The sequence below is a fragment of the Drosophila miranda genome, chromosome XR (genome assembly GCF_003369915.1).
Source record: "Drosophila miranda strain MSH22 chromosome XR, D.miranda_PacBio2.1, whole genome shotgun sequence".
Lineage (NCBI taxonomy): Eukaryota > Metazoa > Arthropoda > Insecta > Diptera > Drosophilidae > Drosophila > Drosophila miranda.
The window spans coordinates 28,349,257-28,369,762 of NC_046674.1; the positions used below are offsets into that span (position 1 = coordinate 28,349,257).

The 20,506-nt window shown below is 44.2% G+C and overlaps 1 protein-coding gene across 5 annotated transcripts in view; it reads right to left on the reverse strand.

Moving 5' to 3' along the window:
- Positions 1-18,978, reverse strand: part of LOC108150973 (broad-complex core protein) — a 36,851-nt gene extending 17,873 nt beyond the window's left edge. Inside the window, exons 1-8 of one of the 5 annotated variants that reach the window (XM_017279311.2) lie at positions 18,301-18,969; positions 16,272-16,894; positions 12,164-12,352; positions 11,668-12,103; positions 11,328-11,595; positions 11,114-11,256; positions 10,885-10,935; positions 1,461-4,105 (exon numbers count right to left, since the gene is read on the reverse strand). In XM_017279311.2, the coding sequence (XP_017134800.1) occupies positions 3,186-4,105; positions 10,885-10,935; positions 11,114-11,256; positions 11,328-11,595; positions 11,668-12,103; positions 12,164-12,352; positions 16,272-16,457 (2,193 nt within the window). In that variant the 5' untranslated portion in view covers positions 16,458-16,894; positions 18,301-18,969 and the 3' untranslated portion in view covers positions 1,461-3,185. Of the gene's footprint in view, positions 1-1,460; positions 4,106-10,884; positions 10,936-11,113; positions 11,257-11,327; positions 11,596-11,667; positions 12,104-12,163; positions 12,353-16,271; positions 16,895-18,300 lie in introns of those variants that run through there. The other 4 variants (XM_017279313.2, XM_017279312.2, XM_017279314.2 and 1 more) reach the window with 4 other exon arrangements.
- Between the last annotated feature and the right edge of the window lie 1,528 nt (positions 18,979-20,506).

Below are 20,506 nucleotides of genomic sequence, written 5' to 3' on the forward strand. Positions count from 1 at the left end.
TGATTAGCAAAATTTTGAAACATTTGTTTTTTGTTTTTGGCCTGATTGATTTGTTGTATGTATAAAAATGTTTTTAGTATTATTTTTGATTTTGTTCTTTTTTTGGGTTATTTTTCGTTTTTTCTTTTTTGTTCTTTCTTTCTTTTGTGGTTGCAAGTTGTCAATTTTTTTCTTGCGGTTTGTCACTAGTGTCTCTTTTTTTCTTTGTTTCTTTTTTCAAACTCAATCGCAGCACCGTGTTGCCTGTTGGGTTTGGGTTTGGGTTGGGGTTCAGGTTCGGCTTGGGGGATTGGTTAAAAACGAACCAAAACGTGCTTAGGATAGGGGATAAGGGATAGGGGATAGGGGTTAGGGGTAGGGTCGGGGGTCACACTTAGTGTAAAAGGCTTCATCGAATTGGTTGGTTGGTTTTTGGTTTTTGTATGTGCGATGGGGGGTTGGGGTTGTTTTTAGGCGCTGTGGGGTCTGGGCCTGGGTCCGGGGCTTCTCTTAGTTTTCAGATACTTAGCATTTGTTAACCGGCTGCTGCTGGCCTAATGGTGATGGGGGTGGGTCTTCGAGGATGGAGGAGACGTTCAGGAGGGGGTTTTGTGGGATAAGTATTAGTATTAGTTATTGTAATTGTTGTTGTTTTTTGCCTTGCTTCAGGGGGTGCTTAAAGTAAATGGAGGCAGTATTTTTTTGCCCAGCCCTTTCATAGGATTGATCTTACGACTGTCTGTATGTATAGGTATGTATATAATGTAGGTGCATGTGGGGGAGCTGCATGTGTGGCGGGGTAGGGGGTTCAGTTCGGAACACACATACAACGGAACACAACAATGTAGTAGGAGACAGGAGACGCGGAACAGAGCCAAAAATCTTGCACTATCTTCTAGCTATAAGTGTAGATATGTATCGTATGTACTATGTGTATGGGGGGATGTTATATGATGAGAGGTTATAACCAGAGTAGGAGAGTTTGAGGGAGGGGAGTCAGATAGAGATAGAGAGAGACAGAGACAGAGACAGAGACAGAGACAGAGAGAGAGAGAGAGAGAGAGAGAGAGAGAGAGAGAGAGAGGGAGTGCTAGTGGGAGATCATCAATTCGATTTCTTCTTCTGTTTCACAATGGGGGTGGTAGGGGATTGACAACTCGATTGACATGCACACAAGACACTGAGTGGAGGTGGAGTTAATGGAGTGAATGGACAGTAGTGTAGTTCGGTGAATAAAGTGATTGGAATGGAGTGTATTAGTGAATAGAGTGAATAGGATGGAGTGGAGTACAGTGAATAAAATGGGTTGATTGGTCTTGCCCCAAACAATCGATCTCGTGTTGTGGTTGTTTGGTTGGTAAATGAAATATTTCCCTCTTCATGTGTAGACTTTTATTTGTAATTAATTCATGAATTATAGAATCGTAAGTGGGGCGTGTGGTGTTCAATCGCACAGTGTTTACCGCAGTAATCGCTTCGTATTTATACATCGATTTTTATTTATTGCAATTTCGTTTTTTGTTGTTGCATTCTCATAGTAGATCTTACGCTTACGGATATGGGGTGGTGGTACACACATTTATTATATGGTATGCTATGGTATGGTTATGGGTTGTATCTTGTATCTTGTTTTTTTTTTTTTTTTACTTTCAACTCTTAAGCAAATTCTAATAATTAACGAACACAGGTGTACTCTTCAAAAGTATCCGGTCAAAATATGTAATTAATATTCATATAACTTACGGATTACAAAATACACAAAAAATTGGAGAAAAAAAATATTTAGCACTATAGTAAAACACATTTTTTGTATCCTTAAACCTATTCATATGCATCGTGATTCGTGTGTGCGTGTATGCGTGTGTGTGTTTGTGTGTTTATGCGTATGTGTGCTTCTTCTTAAACCCTAAACTATTCAGAAAATCTGTTAATTATATTAGTTTATTATCGTAAAGATCTTTGCAATTGGTCGGTCGTTCGGTCGGTCGCTCTTCCTATCGCTCGGCGCTTAATTTTTCCTCCTACTCATACATGCATACATACATACATGCATGTGTGTGCATCTGTGTGTGTATATATACTCTATAACTCTTCAACATTATATATATTTTATGTAAAAAACAAACAAAAAACACTGTACCTTGGTCTTTATTTTAAGTTTAAAAAGAGAGTTAATAAATCGTAACATCATACTCGTATCCTTCATGTTATCCTTCCCTTCCAAAGTTGTTTCTCCTTGTGTGTGTGTTTTTTTTTTAATTTTTTTAGATTTTATTGGTTTAAATTCTATTTAGTTAAAGCCATTTCGAAGAATTCACTACGGGGCACACACTTCTCTGCCTTGGGCTCTACTCTAAAACATTCCTTCCTTCCTTCTTTAAGGGTTATTAAGATTATATATAGCTAACGAGAAGAAAGTGTGTTGAAAAAGGGGGTATGGTGGTGGGGGTGCGGGAACAACTACTAATAGTACTTATCGATTTGCAGTATAAACTGTGTATCCTTGTGTGTGTCTGTGTGTGTGTGTGTGTGTGTGTGTTCTTAGCAAACTACCAAAAAGGCAACTCCTAAATCGTAACTAGCCTAAGTCCGTGTGCTCTCGTCTGTACTCTCTGTTACTCTCCCTTTGTTTTTGTTTTCAAGTTTCTTCTGTTCTTCTATCTATCTTAAGTTATCCCCATCCTTCTTTCCTTCTCATATCTTTTTATTTCTTTCCTTAGTTATCAGATATCCTCCCTTCCTTCCTTCTACTCTTTTTTCTTTCATCTTTATATTAAAAAGCACCGTTTTCTCTACTCTCATTCTCCTTTTTAAAGTATTTTTGAGTGTATTGATGTGTGTATGTGTGTTGTGTGTGTGTTTATGTGTCTTATTTATCTATGTAGTGTGTATTCTGATGTAGATTATTCAATATTCAATATGCAATGTTCAGTGTTCAGTGTATTCAAATACAATCGCTTGAATCGCTTATGGATTGTGGGGTTGGTTTTGTTTGGGGCTTCTTCGGACTTAGGAATTAGGGGAACAAATCGTTGGGGGCAAACTTAACAAAAAAAAACACGTTCCTAATATCAAGGCGGCCCTCAGCTTGAGGTGAAGTTTGCGCTGGACAGGTGGTGGTGCTGGTGGTGCAGTTGACGATGGTGGTGCTGATGCTGGTGCTGATGCTGTTGCTGTTGCTGATGGTAGTCAAAGTATACGAAACCCTATGAGGAGGAGTGATGATTCAGCTGCTGATGCTGCTGCTGTTGCTGCTGATGGTAGTAGCTGTTGCCCGGCGTCTGCGCAACGGCAACGGCATTCGGCTCTGCCTTCGGTTGCTTCAGGTTGCGATGGTAGATGCTCTTGTGGTTGCGCAGGCTGTTCAGGGAGCTGTACACCCGCTTACAGATGTTGCACACTGGCTCCTTAGTGGGGCGCATGTGCACGTTCTGGATGTGTCGCTTGAGGCGTGTAAGCGAGCTCAGGTTCTTGTTGCACGGATTGCAACGGAAGTCATCGCCGCCGCTTGTCGCATTGTTCAGACTGCCCCCTGATGTGTTTATGCCCCCGCTCGTTGAGTTGTTCAGATTACCTCCGCTATTGCCGCTGCCGGCGCTCGTTGCTGCCGCTGTGGCACTGGCCGTGGCCGCCATATTGGCCATCACGGCAGCAAACATCTGCTGTTGGGCCGTTGTGGACGTGGGCGTGCTGCAGGCTAGTATCCCATTCGGCGTCTGGCGCCCTGAATTGTTTGTCTGCTGTTGATGTTGTTGTTGCTGTTGCTGTTGCTGTTGGTGTTGCTGTTGCTGCTGCTGTTGGTGTTGTTGGTGCTGTTGGTGTTGTTGGTGCTGCTGGTGCTGCTGCTGCTGTGGCAAGAGTGCGGTCACGGAGAGGCCACCGTTGCTGCCGCCGCCACTGCTTCCGTTGGCTGCGAATGTGGAGAGGTTAAGGCCACAGATGCCAGGGGCATTTGTGATTGCTGTTCGGTTTGTAGTTTTAGTTGTTGTTGGTGATAGAGTTGTTGTTGAGTTGTTGGTATTGTAGTTGTTGTTGTTTGTTTGTTGGGAGTAAACGTTGTTGTTGTTGTTGTAGTAGTAGTTGTTTTTAGTTGTAGTTGTAGTTGTAGCATTTGTCGTCAGTTTACCTGACGACAATTTTTGGGGAAGAAAGTCAGAAAACGTCGCATTAGCCCAAGGACAACGAGTTTTTTATTTATTTTTTTTTTTATTATTGAATTGAATTTGCATTTTTGTTTCAATTTTGCGTGATTTCTCATTTGATTTCGATTTGGTCTTTTATGGATTTTGATTTGGATTTTGCCTTACTATTTTGGTGGTAGGGATTTTGGCCGGATGGTTTTTTTTTTGTATCAGTAAATGGAATTTCGTTTAGCATTTTTTGCATCAAATATATGGTATTTTTTGTTTTGTTTTCTTGTACGTTTTTCTTCAGGTTGCTCAGAATTTGATGAATTTAACTTTGGATTTACTTTTCGATTGTTTATTCTTGTTCTTTCTTTCAGTTTCTATATATATTCTGTTCTGGCTGGTGGGGGGAGGGGGAAGGGTGCGAGGGGTCAGTGCATGACAGTGACAGTGCCAGAGATATATAGAGATATGGACAGATGGCAGATCGGATGGTAGTAGATCACTTGGGACTTGGGATGGAGTATACGGGTATATGGGTGTCTGGGTGTCTAGGTGTATGGATGTCTGGGTTTGGAAAAGAAAACCGAATGAATCCTCAAGGATTCTTTCTCTCGCTGGGGTAAATGTGGGAGAAGTTTAATTTCTTTTTTGATTGTTCGTCGGACGTTTCAGTTTCAATCTCAAAATTGATATTTTCTGTTTCCTGTCACTGCGACTGTTACTTTTTCGACTGCGACTGCGACTGTGACTGTTTCACTGTGACTGTTCGTTCTCTTGCAGTTTCTCCCTTTTTTTCGTTTCGAAAGATCGAATGGATCGATATTTTTTGGAGAGACTACCGATACTCAACATGTGCAAAATTTGTTGGGGGGTTTTTTCGGTTGGTGGGATTGTTGTTGGTTTTTTGGAGGGTTTTTTTTTTGTTTTTGGTTGCTGTTTTGTTGTTTGTTGTTTCACTCATTACCATAGTGTGCGGTGGTGTTGGTGTGTGGGTAATATACAAAAAGTAAGGGTGATTGGTTGGTAGGGGGAGGTAGTAGGAGCATTTCAAATTCAAACGTGAGAAGGGAGCAGAGAGAAGAGGCTGTGTTTGTTGTGTGTGTGTGTGTTTGTGTTTGAGTGTCTCTGTATCCGTGTGTGGGGGAGTGTTTGCGTGTGTTTGTGTTCAAAAAACACCATCACCAATGAAGGTTACACTGTTTGCCTGTTTTGTTTTTGTTGTTCGTGTAAGTGTCTTCTTGCCGTACCCGGTGTATGTTCTCTCTCTCGCTCTCTATCTCTCTCTGCACGTGTGTGTTTGTGTGTATGTGTTGGGGGGCGGGCGTGTGTGTGTGTGTGTGGGTGTGTCACTTAAGAAGCACTAAAAATAAACCCTTGCCAAATCATCCATCGTGTCGTCTATCACTTTCAGATCTTAATGATACTATTTTTTATTTTTTAGTGTTTTCAAATTCAAATTCAATTTCAAATTCGGTTTTTGTGTTCCTTATTAGCTTAATTTAATTTTGTTGGCTGAATTTTGGTTACAATTTACATTGTGCTTTGGTTTTCGTTTACAATTGTTTTTTTTTTTTTTTTACTTTTTGGTACAGTTCTTAGTTTTTGTTTTTTGTTTCTATCCCTTTATAGGTTTTGGGGGCTGTGGAAGGCTGGGGGTCGAAAGGAATTGCGTCGATATTCTGTACGTTGCATTGGCATTGCATTTCATTTCTGCACAATAAGAACCAATCCTAATGCATTATCCCTCGGAACATCTCCGATATATCCGACAATATCTTTTTCCTTTTTCCTCTTTATGCTCTCATCCTTCTTATAAATGATTTCTTTTATATTTCTTCTATTTAAATTTTTTATTTTTTTTTTTTATTTCTTTGTTTTAATTTTTTATTTTACTTAATTTTCCTCATTTTATTTAAACTGTTTCTCATATTTTTATTAATTTGTGCTTCATCTCATAGCTACGACTCCCATGATTTCTTCTACAGAATTGTACACCTTTGGTTCCCTTCCTACTCTGTGTTTCTACTCTGGCGGGACTTCCACGCACCCTTCCCATTCCATATCCAGCCCCCTTCTTCCACAGCAGCCAGGCCAGCAAAGGATCGAGGACCATGTGTTCTTCCATGTGGTTCAAATTCGTTCAATTCGTGTGTGCTTAGCAGATAACTTAAATAGTTTTTAATAGGTGGTGGATACATATTTTCGGCTGTTGACTAGTTGCGTGGTTTTTGTCGGGGTCGCCAATTGTGGAACTTAAAATTAGTGAATTTTGAATGCTGTTCGCATGGGAATTAAAGTAAGGTTATACACAATTTATGTATTGTTGTATATTCTAGGCGTAATCTAGATTTCTATTCTCTTCATGAGTTGTGTTTTTTGTTTTGGTTTTTTTGTTTGTGTGTGTGTGTGTTGTGTTCATGTATAATAAATAGGAGCAACAAATATATATATATGTATGTATATATAGAGCGTAATTTAAAGCGGTTTTGTCAATCGATTTGTATATACTTTGCAGCCTTTTGTTGAGATTTACTCTCAGTATAGTTCTTTAGTGGTTGGGGGTATTTTGGTTGGTTGTGTGGGGGAAAGAGGGTGTGGTGATTGGGGAGATTGGTTGGTTGGTTGGTGTGTGATTGTATCATGTATCGATTTGTCTGCTTTTGGGGATCGCTTGAGAGCGGCGGCTGTAGCTGGGGCTGTGGCTGTGGCTGTATCTTTGTATCCATTGGTTGGGGGTTTGGGGGATGTTTAGTAAAGCGGATTTATATACTTATACGAGGGGTTAGATCGATTCAATTCTTAACAATAGTTTGTATATATATACTGTATATATATACTGGTATATATATATATATATATATATAAGTGTGTGGGTAGGTAGATATATATATGTATAGGGGGTTTCACAATTATTTTGGGGGTAGAAATTTGTTGTAAATTTTGGTCGGTTAGTAAAATTGGAAAGTAAATAAAGAATAGCGTTAGTTGATCAATTTGTTGGGGGTTAGTTTTTTGTCTCTTCGCATAATAGAGTTCATGTATGTGTGTGCCTGTGTGTGGGTGTTGGGCGGGGATGTGTGTGTGTGTGAGTGAGTGCGAGAATGTGTGCAATTTTGACTCCTTCGATTTCAAGGTGTGTGGTTGAGTGTATGTGTGTGTGTGTGTGTGGTTTAGCTGTATCTTACGATTGAGTGTGTGTGTGTGTTGTGGCGTTCTTTGTCTCGTGTTTGTGTGTTCCTGTGTGCGTGCGTGTTTTGGGTGTAGGCGTGATCGTGTGTTTCGGTGTGTTGCTGTGTGCGTGTTTGTGGGGTGGGAACCATTTTTGCGTTGTAGTATGGGTCTGCCGTGTGACACGCGGAACGCTGGCACGCAGTGGAACGGTTTTTTGCTTAGCTTTTTCTTTAGTTTTCACTCTAGTACTGTGGAACGGTGAAACGGCACGGAACGTAGCGCGCTCGTATGTATGCAATGGTTTTGTTGTTTTTTGTAATGTATGTGTATGTGTCGCATGTTTATGTTTTCTTTTTTCCTTTGTTATGGAGCGGTTTTCTTTCGGTTTTTTTCGGTTCTCTCGTTGGAGCTAGACCCCTACTTATGTATGTATACAAATGCCAATCTGTGCTGCTTTGAACGCGGCTTACAGTGCCCTTCTAGGGAAAACGAACGAAGGCCTGCTAGTAGGATCTCGGGGTGCGTACTCATTTCTGTATTCGTATTCTTTGAGGTTTGATTTGCGGTTCAATACTTGTGGAGGAGGGGGATTCAAGGTGCGCTCAAATTTTGTTTGTGTGTGTGTGTGTGTGTGTGTTTGTGGGGGGCTGTTGTAGTGTTGGGTTGTGCTCAAAACATAAGAGGCCAAATTTTGGATACGATCGACAGGACACGATGACACTCGAGTGTGTGGGGGCCCAATTTCAATACCAAATTCAATTCAGGTCGAGTGTGTGCGAATGGAAGGGCATTTTCAACTGGGGGAACTCGAATAGGGGCGGTGGGGGAACGGAACGATGATCGCCTTCCCTTCAATCAATAATTGTTAAAAAATTATAATGAATATGGAAAACTCGATTCGAAAAGCTTTTTCTTTTGACTTTTGCTTGGGGTTGTGGGCGGTTTTTCGGTTTGGGTTCAAATTTTGTTTCGTTTTGGTTTGGTTTTTCGAGGGTGGGGGGGTTTGGAGTTCTGTTTTTTTAGGGTTTGAGGGTTGATTTTGGTTTGGTTTACTTAGTTATAGACACAAGCACGACGACGTACAAATAAAGGAAAGAGTTCAATATTCAATATATATATATATATATTTATGTAAGTATTTGTATATATTCGATCTTCAAATGCGTTGCGTTTTACGAATAGGAACTAAAAAACGTTGGACACCAATAAAATTTTTATTTGCAAAATGTACTCGGGTGTGTGGTGCGGAGACTCCTCCTCAAAGGATGGAGAAGAGAAGTCTCACTGGTCTGGGAGTCTTGTGTTCTCTTGGTCTCTGGGGGTTGGTTTAGGCTCGGGGCAACGAACGGAATAGAACATAAGGTTACAGAACGGAGGAGAACGCAACGAAATGGTACAGAACGGAACGCAAGAGAACGAAAATGTTTTGCAAACGTAAACTAACAAAAAACCATACAGTATTCAGGGTTATCAAATGATAGTTTGTATCATATACATACATATAAACTAAAAAGCATTTGCGTGCTCTATCTCTCTCTTTCTCTCGTTGAGAGAATGGTAAACGATCGTTAACGAAGAAGCAGTAGAAAGGGAGGAGAAACGGAAACAAACGGAATGAAACGTAATGAAACCGATAGTAAACGAATTCGGAGAGAGCTGGGCTGGGAACGGGAGGAATGGGTTTAAAAAACTGAAAACGTTCAAAATATTCTTTTTTTGCCGTACTTTTGTCTTTGTGTTAAACTCATGTTTTGATATCTAATTAGTATGGATGTGTTTGTGTTTGTGTTTGTGGGGGTGTCTGAGGCCGTTTCAATGTCTATGTCTATGTGTGCGTGTTTGGGAGTGGGGTGACTATGCGAGTGTGAGAGTGTTTGTGTGTGAGTTTGGTGTGGAGTGAGTGCTGCGTACAGTTGCTGTAGTACATTTTGCTGGAGTTCGACTTGGTTTTTTACTTTTGGCGGGGGTCGGGCGGGGGGTGTTTTCATTACGAATACAAAAAATTAGCACACAAAACGAAACGGAAACAGGAACAAAATATTAGAAAAGCAACGAAAACTTGTAAAACGAGGAGAACGTTAAAACGGGGGAAAAGGGAAATTAAACACAACAAATACACGGAAACTATATATATATTTCTTATCTCGTCGTTGCAGTGTGTGTTTTGGGATTAGTTCTGAACTGATTTTGGATCTGGATCTGGATCTGGATCTGGATCTCTCAGCGCGAGCGCGTGAATGAAAAGCCGGTAAAGCGAGCTCATCCAAAAGCATTTCCCTACGTTTTTGCTCTAAGCAATAAACACCAATCAACAAATTGAGCCGCAAAAGCCGCAGGACCTTTAACGGCATCTGCGGAGGAGGAGAGGCCTCCTCTCCGGATTTTTGCGGCCTAACCGCAGCATACATCATGCAACAGTCCTCCGGGTCTTTGGGGAGTTAATTAATTTTGTGTAGTTCATCAAACAAGCTGGGGATGGGGGGGTTTTTCTGTTGCCTGTTGCTTGGCCTTGTTGTTGTTTGGTGTTTACTATCTAAACTTGTCTAGAATTATGTTTGCTTAGCAATTATCCTTCTGCATTCAAAATTTAACTGACGAGCGACGCGTGTCGAGTGACGAGTGACAAGTAACGAGTGACTCATCATCGCTCATCGTAATCCTCATCAACATCAGCATGGCGTTTTTGTCATACATAGATAACTTGTGTTTCTAAAAAACCGAGAATCTAAACTGCATTTTGCATTCGTATTTTTTGGTAGTTGTGGTATTTCTGTGGTTTATTTTTATTTTATTATTTTTTTGTATTTTCTTCGTTTGGGGGTTGTGATATTCGTGGTTTTTGTGTTTTTTGTGTGTGTGACCGAAACAAATGAAAACATTTACCATCGAAACAATCAAACAAGAAAGAAATTTGTACGCTTCTACGACATTTAACTCGACTTTTTTTGTTTTTTTTTTTTTTTGTATTTGGAATCGCAAACAAACTGAAAAACGGTTTTGGTAATTAAAAAGGACAGTAGTAGTGGTTCTCTCAATCGACAGTTTCTTGTTGAGCCGCGGTCTGGGGGGCGGGCAGGGGATGGATCGATCGGTCGTCTCCAAAGGTATAAATCGATATAAATCGAAAGTTAAATCAAAAAAGTCCTGCTCCTGATCAACACGCATACATACATACAAAAGAATGGATGCATGGATGACACTGCCTCTCAAGTCAGTTCGAAAACTCAAACAAAAAATCGAGAGAAAAAACAATGAAAACAAATTTTCAAACAACAAAACGAAAAAAACAAGAAACTTTAGTTTAAGATCAAAAAATATTATTTTCAACCAAATTTTGTACGGGCATTAAATAAATCTCTCAGCACTTTTTGGGCAAATAGGTTTTTTTTTTTTGAAAATTGTTTTTTCTTTTTGCTTTTTCTTTGCTTTCCATTTGGTTTTTTTGTTGTTTTTTTACTGGTATCTTTCTGGTATTTTTACTGGTATTATTATTTTTTTTTTTCGTATTTTTTGCATTTGATGTAAAAAATGTAATAATGAGCTTTTGAGCGCAAATAGAGCGAAACAATAGAAGTACAAAAAATAGAGAAATGCTCGGACTCACCTTGTGGGGACACGGCAAGATCACCGGACTGCTGCAATTGTGTGTTGAGACCTGATCGAGGGACAGTGTAGAGGGACACACAGAGAGTGAGCCGCGAAAGAGGCAAGCAGAAGAGGCAGAGGCACAGACAGAGGTAGACGAGAGCGCAAGAGGTAAAGACAAATTAGAAAGAAAGAAGTGTGTTAAAAATGACGTTTGATGTGGCAGGAACTATGCACCGAATACGCACCAAGCAATGGATGATCGAGATTGGTCATTGGGAAGTTAAAGGCGGCTGCCTGGAACATTTTGTTCTCTGCCGGCGACATGATGAACTGTGGTGCCGCATGATGTGAGGCGAGACTGTCACCGATTTCCTCATCATTACCAGAGCTAGAAAAAATGCAAGAAATATACCAAAAATTAGTCCCCAAGATCGGGATCATCAGGACGGGGATGCCTACCTTAGGGAGCCCTTGCCACCGTCACCGCTGCTCGAGCGATTGGCATCATGCTCGCCGGTGGAGTCATTGCTGTGCTCATCATTGGGATTGGCATTGTTATTGGAGCACACCAGCTCCATGGGCTCTGACTTCACCTGATCATCGGCGGCGGCGCGGGCCAGGGGTGAGGGTGTGAGGCTGCCCAGTTTGTCGCTGATGGAGATGCCATTACCGTTGCCATTGCTAGCGCCATTGTTGCCAGTGTTTCCGTTGCCAGTAGGTCCGTTGCCTGAAAGGTCACAAGAGATTGGGTTTAGATCTCGTTTAGGCACGTGCCTCCTCCTGTGTGTCCAGTACTCACGTTTCTCTTCCTTTAGCGGCGGTGTATTGTTGTTATTGTGGTGCTTGATCGTACTAAAGTCAGCCGGCGTCTGCTGAGGCGATGCGCTGCGCGCATGAATGGGTGGCAAGTCCGGGCTGTTGTTGTTGCTGCCACTGCCGAGAGGCAGACCATTGTCGGCGGATCCACGCATACGCTTGAGGGCATGAGAGGTCTCCTCCGCAGCGGCGGCCGCACTGCTGCGGTGCATCATGGCCATGCGCTTCAGAATCTGGTTGTTGAGATGCGGAGGCAGCGACTGTGGTGGCGGCGGTGGGGAGCCAGCTCCCTGGCGGCTAAACAGTGTCGAGGCGCCACCATCATCATGGAGCGGGCCATGGAGTGGATGTGGATGGGCGTGAGAGTTGAGGGGCGTACGGACGCCGGCATTGGCCAGGTTCTGTATTTGAGCCAGGTGCTGCAGAGACAAGTGGGGGTTAAATTGGGGTCATGCGGGGGGTTTAAGGGTTTCACTTACGCTATGCGTATCCTCTGCCTGCTGTTGGGTGAGTCCTGACACACGCAGCACTTCGGCTGTCTTGAGGAAGGACTGCAGTGACTTCTGATGCACATTGACCTCTCCATGATATATGAACTCCACCAACGAATGCAGATCCATGAAGTTCACATCCTGCAGGAGTATAACAGGATGTTTGCAGGGTGTGCTCTGAAGAGAGATGAAGGATGGGAACCGACAGTTAGTGGCTTGAATGATTCATTTGGCAATGGAAGAGGAAGACCCTGCCCAGACAACCTTCAAATTGTCGCCTGAAAATGTCACGACTCGATTTGAAGTCCGTTTTTTTCTACATTCATTCGGTTTCAGCTTCTGCTTTTCAGCTGCTGCTGCTGTTGCTGGTGACATGCCCCATGTGTGTGTTCAGGGCCAACGCATTCCAGTTTTCTCTCTGTACCCCATTCCCTTTTGTGAGTATCTGTATCTACATATGTTTGTATGTACTGGCATGCGTGTATCTGTGTATCTGTGTATCGGTGTATCGGTGTATCTGTATCTGCGAGTGTGTCTGTATGCTTTGTAAATTTTCACTTATCAAGTGGAACTCCAACAAAGGGAGCTGCTGGGCTGCTTCTGCTAGAAATTGGGTCAAGTCTCTCTCGCCTCGGATCGTCGCATCGCACATCGGGCATCCCGGACGACGCTGACGACTCCGTTTGTATCTGTGTATCTTTGTAGCTGTGTCTTTTGGTGTGTGTTTCTGTGTGTGCTCGTCTTATTTACTGCCGCCTTGTGCAATTCGCATATTTGCGATTGAGTTAGCGCTGAAAGATTGCCTGTCTGTGTGAGTGTGGTGTGTTGTATCTATATCTGTGTGTGAAGTATTTTTTTTGTTTTTTTTACAGATTGTGAAATTGAGGTCAGTTCAACGAAAGACGACGACAACGCAAGGAACGATCATCAGGCAGCAACGCATGCGAGCAGTCAGCCCCCTATTTCCTGCGCCTCCCCCTTTCCAATGCATCTGCCTGCACTTGAGATACTCGCACTTTGATATACTTTCCCTCCATCTTTGCATTTCTTGGACACATCATGCAAATGAAGGGGGACAGTGCCAGCGGCAGTAGCAATGGTAGTTTGCAGTTGCTGACAGTTTACATAAAAGCCCAAAAAAATGCTTTTAGCAAATGCCAAGCGAACCCATTAACCCCACCTTTGACCCACCTCCCTCTGGGGCCCTCGCTTTGCTTCTGTTCTCTGCTGTTCTGTTGTCTGTGTTGTTCTGTTGGCAGTTTTTACACCTAATTAAAATAATGCTCTGCAGTTAATTAAATATTTATGCATAGGCGCAAAGTCGCGAACAATTGCGACGCCAAGTACCAGTGCCCCTCCCCAATTGGATGCTGGATACTGGATGCTGGATGCTGGATGCCCCTTCTGCTGCTAGAAGGATCTGCTGCTGCTGCTGCTGCTGCTGCCTGGGCCCAGAGCCAAGTGTCTTCTCACCACTGCCCATCGTCCAGTCCAGATTGTCCATTGAGCTGCTGCATTTTGTTGCCCCGAGACTGTCTCTTGTTTGGGTTCTGTGCCCCACCGCGCCCCTCCCTCTGCTGTTGTTTTGTTGCATGTATTTCAAATTGAATTTTACAAAAGTTCTGTTGCCAGCAAAGTTTTTTGTATACTAATTTCTTGGGTACATAATTTCCACCCAACAAAAACGACCAAACAGAACAAAAAACGAACGAAAAAAAACAGAATCAAGAAATGCCCCTAAAAGGAGGAGAAACTCAAGAAAAATGCAACTGCGACCCTTTGTTGCACGTTTGCTGTTGTGCCTGCCCCCTCCCCCTGCATTTAGTTGGCCTTTTTAACAAATTAAATGCCGACTTTTTCTGTTGTTGTTTGGAATGAGAGCAGGAGGGAGCACCAGGGAGGATCTTGCAAAACTTTCACGGAGACAGGAGGGAGGCAGAGACACAGAGACGCGGAGACGGAGACATGTTCTTGTTTTCAGAGTTTCAGTTCAGAGGGCAGCGGCATGCCCCTCCACTGCCGTTGCCATAGCCGTGTTACCATTGCGTAATCAGAGTCACCGACTGCCTCTGCCCCATGCCCCATGACCCATGCCACTGCCACACCGCTCTCCTAATTGCAGTTCTTCTCGCTTCTCGGTGCAAACAGAACTCCTTTTATACCCTTACTCCTTGACAGAGAAGTAAGGATTTCGCCTAAAAATTATCGGTCGTTTCAGTATCCGTATCTGTGTCTAGAAGGTATCTGTATCGGTATCTATGTCTGTAAAGGTAAGGTATCAAAACAAAGTGCTTTTATCTATATTTACAACATATAAAAACCTTTCATATCCCTCGATAGGCACAATATCTGCTTTCAGGAAGGGAACGAAACGGAAAGGAATGAAACGCTGGCTCTGCAAAGGGTATCCACTCCGTAGGCTCGCGACCCTAAGATACTTGGCTTTCCATTCCTCTCATTCCTATCTCTCTCTCTCTCTCTCTCTCTCCCCCCCCTATCTTTTCTCTTTCTCGGCCGTGCGCATAATTTGGAACAAAAACCGGCAAATAATAACAGAAGAGTACGGAACGGAACAGAACGTAACGGAGAACGGAAAGCACTAAGTTTTCTATCATGTTAACAAATCATGTCGAAGGACGAAACAACGATGGGCGGTATCCTTGAACGAGAGTAAGAGAGAGGGGGGTACACTCTTTGTAATTTATATAATTTCTACTGCAGCCCCTGCCCCACACTGCCACACCATTGCCCCAATGACAGCTCCGTTACAATGCAAATGGCAAACGTTGCTCTTCCTCTCTCTCTCCTCGTTCCCGCTGTGTCTCTCTCCCTGTCGCTCTCTAACTAGCTGTCCCTCTTCCACCAAAAAACCGCAATTGCGTGCAAATATTTTCAATGCAGAGGGCTGTGTGGCTGCCGCAAAAGTTTTTGGCGGGCAAATGTCGACGAACAACAACCGATTCACATAATTTTAATGTCATAATAAAAATAATGAAGCAAAGCTGCAGAACCCCCCCCAAAGGAAGGGAGAGAGGGGGAGGGGGAGCAGGGAGGGTGGGAAGAAGGAGGGACTGCATTAGTTTGGAAGTTTACTTTGGCCTGCAACTTGGGGCCGCAGAAACTTCAAGGATTAGCAGGGCAGAAGCCACGGCAATGGAGTCGCCCGGTGGCAGGAGAGGCAAGCCACAGGACTGGGATCCTCATGCGTTGTTGCATGATCAGGCGACACAAATCAATCATACGTAACGTGGCCCCCCTCCCCAAGCAGTTGTGAGAGAAGGATGGTTGGAAGCAAGGAAAGGACATTCCAGCAATCGACTAATTTACACCACAAACTGCCACAGAAACACCGCGCGGAACCGAAGGAAGGCACAACTTTACGACATGTTACGGACTGTACACACAACTACTTCCTTTCTTATGTGCTGCCTTTCGTGTCCCCCTTTCTCGTGTCTATTATGGTTGTTGCGGTTCTCCTGCCTACTTTCGTGTGCAACTAAATAAATAAAAATGCAAACAGAACGCAGTCTATGGGCCGTGCCACATGCTGCCAACTGCTGCCGCAGTGAGTTCCCTTCTATAATGTTTTTTAGCTAAAAGGCACACAAGCGACTCCCCATTTTCCACCCAAAGAAAACAGAAAAAGCCAACATGAGGACCGGAAAACGCTAAGCAAACTGGCTGTAACCTCTGCGGGAGGGCAAGGGCAAGGGGTACCAGCAGTCTTCAAAAGTCCTCATTGTCCTCTCTTGGGCTCCTTTTTGCCTTGAATGTCCACTAATGGAAGGAGCTTTGATGATTGATTCCCAGTGGATGTCTAGATGGTTTCCTTTCCGTCAAGTGACTCACAAAATGTATCTCCATCTATAGATACATACAAATGCATTTGAGATCCCCCAACCCCCAGACTGGAAGGCAATCAACGGCTGCTGCACATGTGTTTGGCATGGCAGATACAAAAAAAAAAGAGGAAAACAGAAAACTGCAGTGAGAGTGAGAGTGAGGATGCCAGACAACTCGGCTGACTGGGTCAATCTCTCGCACTCACACAGAAGGGAAATATCAGAGATCTATAGAGAAAGAGACGACGACTCACCTTCAACAATTCGCGGAAGTAGGGACTGCAGGCGGAGAGGACAACGCGATGCGCCTTAATGCTGCGCCCCTCACAGGCGAGGGTGACATCCACAAAGGCCTCATCGTCGCGCAGATTCTCAAATGCCGATGTGATGCTGCTCTGATAATTATTCCAACGGAGACAGAAGTGCTGTGTGTCGTCCATTTTGCTTTGATAATCCTGTCCCTCAGCTGTGTCCGGTTTGGGTGTGGGTGTGGGTGTGGGCGTGGGCGTGGCTGTGGGTGTGGGCGTTGGTGTGGGCGTGGCAATCGGTGTCAGTGTGGGTGTCCGACTGGGGGTGGTGGTGGTAGTGGGTGTATGGATTGCTAGTGTTGGTGTTGCCTGCCGAGCGTTGTGGTCGTTGTTGTGGTTGTTATTGTTGTTGTGATCGTCGTCAACCGACACAACGCTGGCCTTCTTCGAGGTCACCTTCTTGCGTATGTTGGCGGCTGTTAATTTGCCCCCTTTGTAGAAAGGTAGGGCGACTTTTGGGTCCCGAAAATGCGGGCAATATCTTCTTTCTCTGGAGTTGTTGATACTCGCTCTTTATTCTCTGTATTCTGTGGGTATTTGTTGTTTTTCCCTTAATGTTTATTGTTTAACTGCAAGGAAAGAAAGTTTGGAATTAAAATAAGGCATAGATCGGATTTCCATTAGGATTCGAATATTGTAAACATGTACAGCCCCCGGTTTCCTTAGGGCACATTCAGGCGTTGATCTGCTGTAAAAATTTACAATAAGCGAGCGGACACTTTCAAGGAGAAGCTACGATTTGAAGGAACTTGGGGCATAGTCATTCCGGAATTCACTGGAAAGTTTTCTTTGCTATATTAGAATATAAATGCATGAAAATGCATGGAACAATTCTAGAAAATACTATATAATTAGTAGAATAAAAATTGGCCTGCAAATGTCACCAACTATTCCAAACCCCCTCTGAGGGCACATTTTCTGCTGCATTTGCGTTAAATTTCCGCATTTGTTTGCTGCTTTTTCCCCCAGACCTCTCTCCCCATCTCTACCTCTCTTTCTGCTTCGCAAAATGTACCAAAAATTGTTAACAAATGCAGTTTAAAATGTCAACCACGGCGACGACGCATTTTCGTCGAGCAGTTTTCTATGTCACACGGTAAAAAAAAAACAAAAATCAAAAAAACAAAAAAAGCACAAAAAACTATCTGCAAGACAATTAGCCAAGGGAGGAGCAGAACGGGGGGCGGGTGTGTGCAGACAGCGCAAAAAATTTATAACGAGTGCAGAACCACCGAAAGAACAGAACAAAGAAAGAAATGTGAAAAAAAAACAAGGTAAAAGTGAGAAAAAGAGCAAACGCATCGCAAAAACGGGAGGTAAAAAATAGTATAATTATAGCAGAAACAAATACAAAATATAACAAGCATAAGCATATAACACTTGTACTCCAGAAAGCAGAGTGGGAGGGAGGAATTGTGGGAATGGAGGGAATGGTAGAATGAGGACACCAGGCACGCATCGCTGATCGCTGCAGGAAGAGAGAGAGCGAGGGAGAACAAAACCAAACCCAAACCCAAACCCAAAAGCAAACGCAAATTTCATTTGAGCACCGAAAACTTTTGCTAGCATTCTCCTCCCTCTCTCGCAATGCCAGTCCGCTTATCGCCAACCGCGCAACGCAGCAAAGCTTTTTTGTTGTTTTTCCACGACATTGAAAGTGAAAACTATTAGATAAGTCCGACGCGAGAGGAGAGCACGCGGTAGAGTGCGCTGCACTTTGTAAAGCTGTCCCACGCACACACACACACACACACACAGCAAAAGCTCATGCATATAAAAATAGCAGCACTGACAGACCAGACCAGAGAGCAGAGCAGAGACAGCGCTGCGCAGCTTAGCTCAAGCCAACGGTTCTTTGTCTATGGGAACGCGCACACACACACACATGGAAGACGATACCGTCATCCTATCATCGTATTCCCGACCGGCTCCACTGACTGTCTCCCCTTGGCTGGTGGGGAATGGGGGATCTCACCTTTCTCTCCAATTGGATCTTCATCAAACCGATCCTGTTGATACCCTTTTTTTGTGGGTGGGAAATTCCGTTTGAATTCCAAACATTTTTGGTGTGATTTTTGCAGTGGTTGAAAATTTCTGGGGATTTCTGCTGGCGTATACGCAATTTTAATGAGATCTTTTATTTCGGTTTTGTTTATTTGTTGTTTTTTTTGGTCACTCAAGAAAATGTACAAAAAAATTTATCGTTGAGAAGGGGGCACACACACACACGCGCGCGAGGATAGGGGGTTGGGGATGTTTTTTAGAATTGAAACTACAGTGGGACCAAGACCGTAGCGAACCGAGCGACCGACCGAACGAACCGATACAAAAACACTAAAACTAAACTATTTGGACGATTTCATCGAGAGCTGTGTGTTACGGGGGTGAGGAGGAGGGGCGCAACCGCCCAGGGCTGGATTGTGGACACCAGAATCTAGGATCGGATGGAGGATCATCCGGCGGGCGGAGAGAACGAGCGAGCGTCGTGTGGAGAGCGTTCTGCGTTTGAGGAGGTCTGCGGTAGACTGAAGGCACGCTGCTGCTGCCTGGCATGCCAGAGGACTGGGGCTGCTGCTCTTGCTGCTGCTGATTTTTTGCTGCTTGCTTGCTGCGTTTGGCGACTGCAAGCGTATAAACTCGACTGAATTCGCGCCGAAGAAGAAGAGAGTACCCGACTCTGCCACTGCCACTGCCACTGTTGGCTCTGCGTCTGCCTGGCCAGCAGCAACGGCGGCGTCGACGTTGACGACGGCACCCGAAAAAGCGCATTAGGACACACACACACATGCGAAACTATCCAACGAAATTTCGGCAAATTCTGCTTCTGCTGGAAGAGAGTCAGAGAGAGCCAGAGAGCGAGAGCCAGAACGCGCGCAAGCTCTGTTGGCGTTTCGGCGTCGCAGGCTAGGCGCGCAGACTGCCCAAAGGATTGGCCAACAGCCAGACAGGGATAGCACCAGGGACACACACTCTTGTCTGTGTGTGTGCTTGTATTTGCACCTGGAATCCATCTTGAACCTGGTCTGCGACAGGCGACCGACTGCGGCCGTGTTAGAATGGAAGAATTCCCAGACGCAGCACGCACACACACACACACACACACACACACACTCAGAAGCGCACGCTGCCTGCAGCGACGCTAGCAGCTTTTTAGGCAAAAAAATCCAGCGTCAAAGCGTCCAGCTTTTCTCTCGCTGCCTCTCTCTCTCTCTTTTGCTCTCTTGTTTAGAGTCGAAGGCAGATTTTTGTGCATAGAACGCGCCGCAGTCGCTGCTCCCGGTGTCTGTCTCTGGCTCCGACACTGTCTCTCTGCCAGCGTCGCTGCCATCGCTGACTAATAACTAATAATAATGGCATGGCACGGCAATGGTAACAGCATAGACAGGGGCAGAGGCAGGCAGACGTAAAGCCGTCTCTCCTGGCGCCACTGACACCTCCGATTGTACAGGAATGGACTGGACTCCAGCAATTGCCTCCAATTACGTTCCCCCCGATCGAAGGTCTCGCCTTGGGCTCGCGTTACCAGCGACACATGGGAAGCACTCGCATTACTATTCCCGTCTGGTGGTCGACTGGTGGACAGGAGCAGCTGCGCCGTGGGAAATGTCTACAAGGGCTGTGGGGCAGGCATCGGATTGGATCCCTAATAGATCATTTCACCGTTCCAGTGAAGCGGAGAAGTGTATAGTAATACATTATACGTATTCTGTTATATTTCCTCACTGCATATAACAGATCTTCAGTCCGACGCTTTCACACACACACACACACACATGCACACACACGAACACAGGCGCCTGCCTGCATGTGTGTGGTAGTGTGGCCGTAGTGTTTACGAACTTTCAAGGCTAAATACTACATTTCTGTTGTTGTTTTTTGTATTTTTTTGTAGCTGTATTATTATTAAATTTTGTTTGGCGCATTTCGCCAAGTGTTCGTTCTCTCTCCCGCTCTCTCTCGCTTTCGCACATTCGCATCCCACACTGCCGCCTTCTGCTGCGACGCCGACGTTGCCGCCGCCGCCGCCGCTGCCGCCAGCAGCCTTCAAAATAGTTCTAGAAAAAAGTTGATTTCGTTGCAGTCGTTTTTTTTTGTTTGCTTTCGGGGGTCTCTCTCCCGCACACACACACACTCGCACTTCTGTTTGTGTGTGTGTTGCGTTTAAATAAAAGCAATTATTT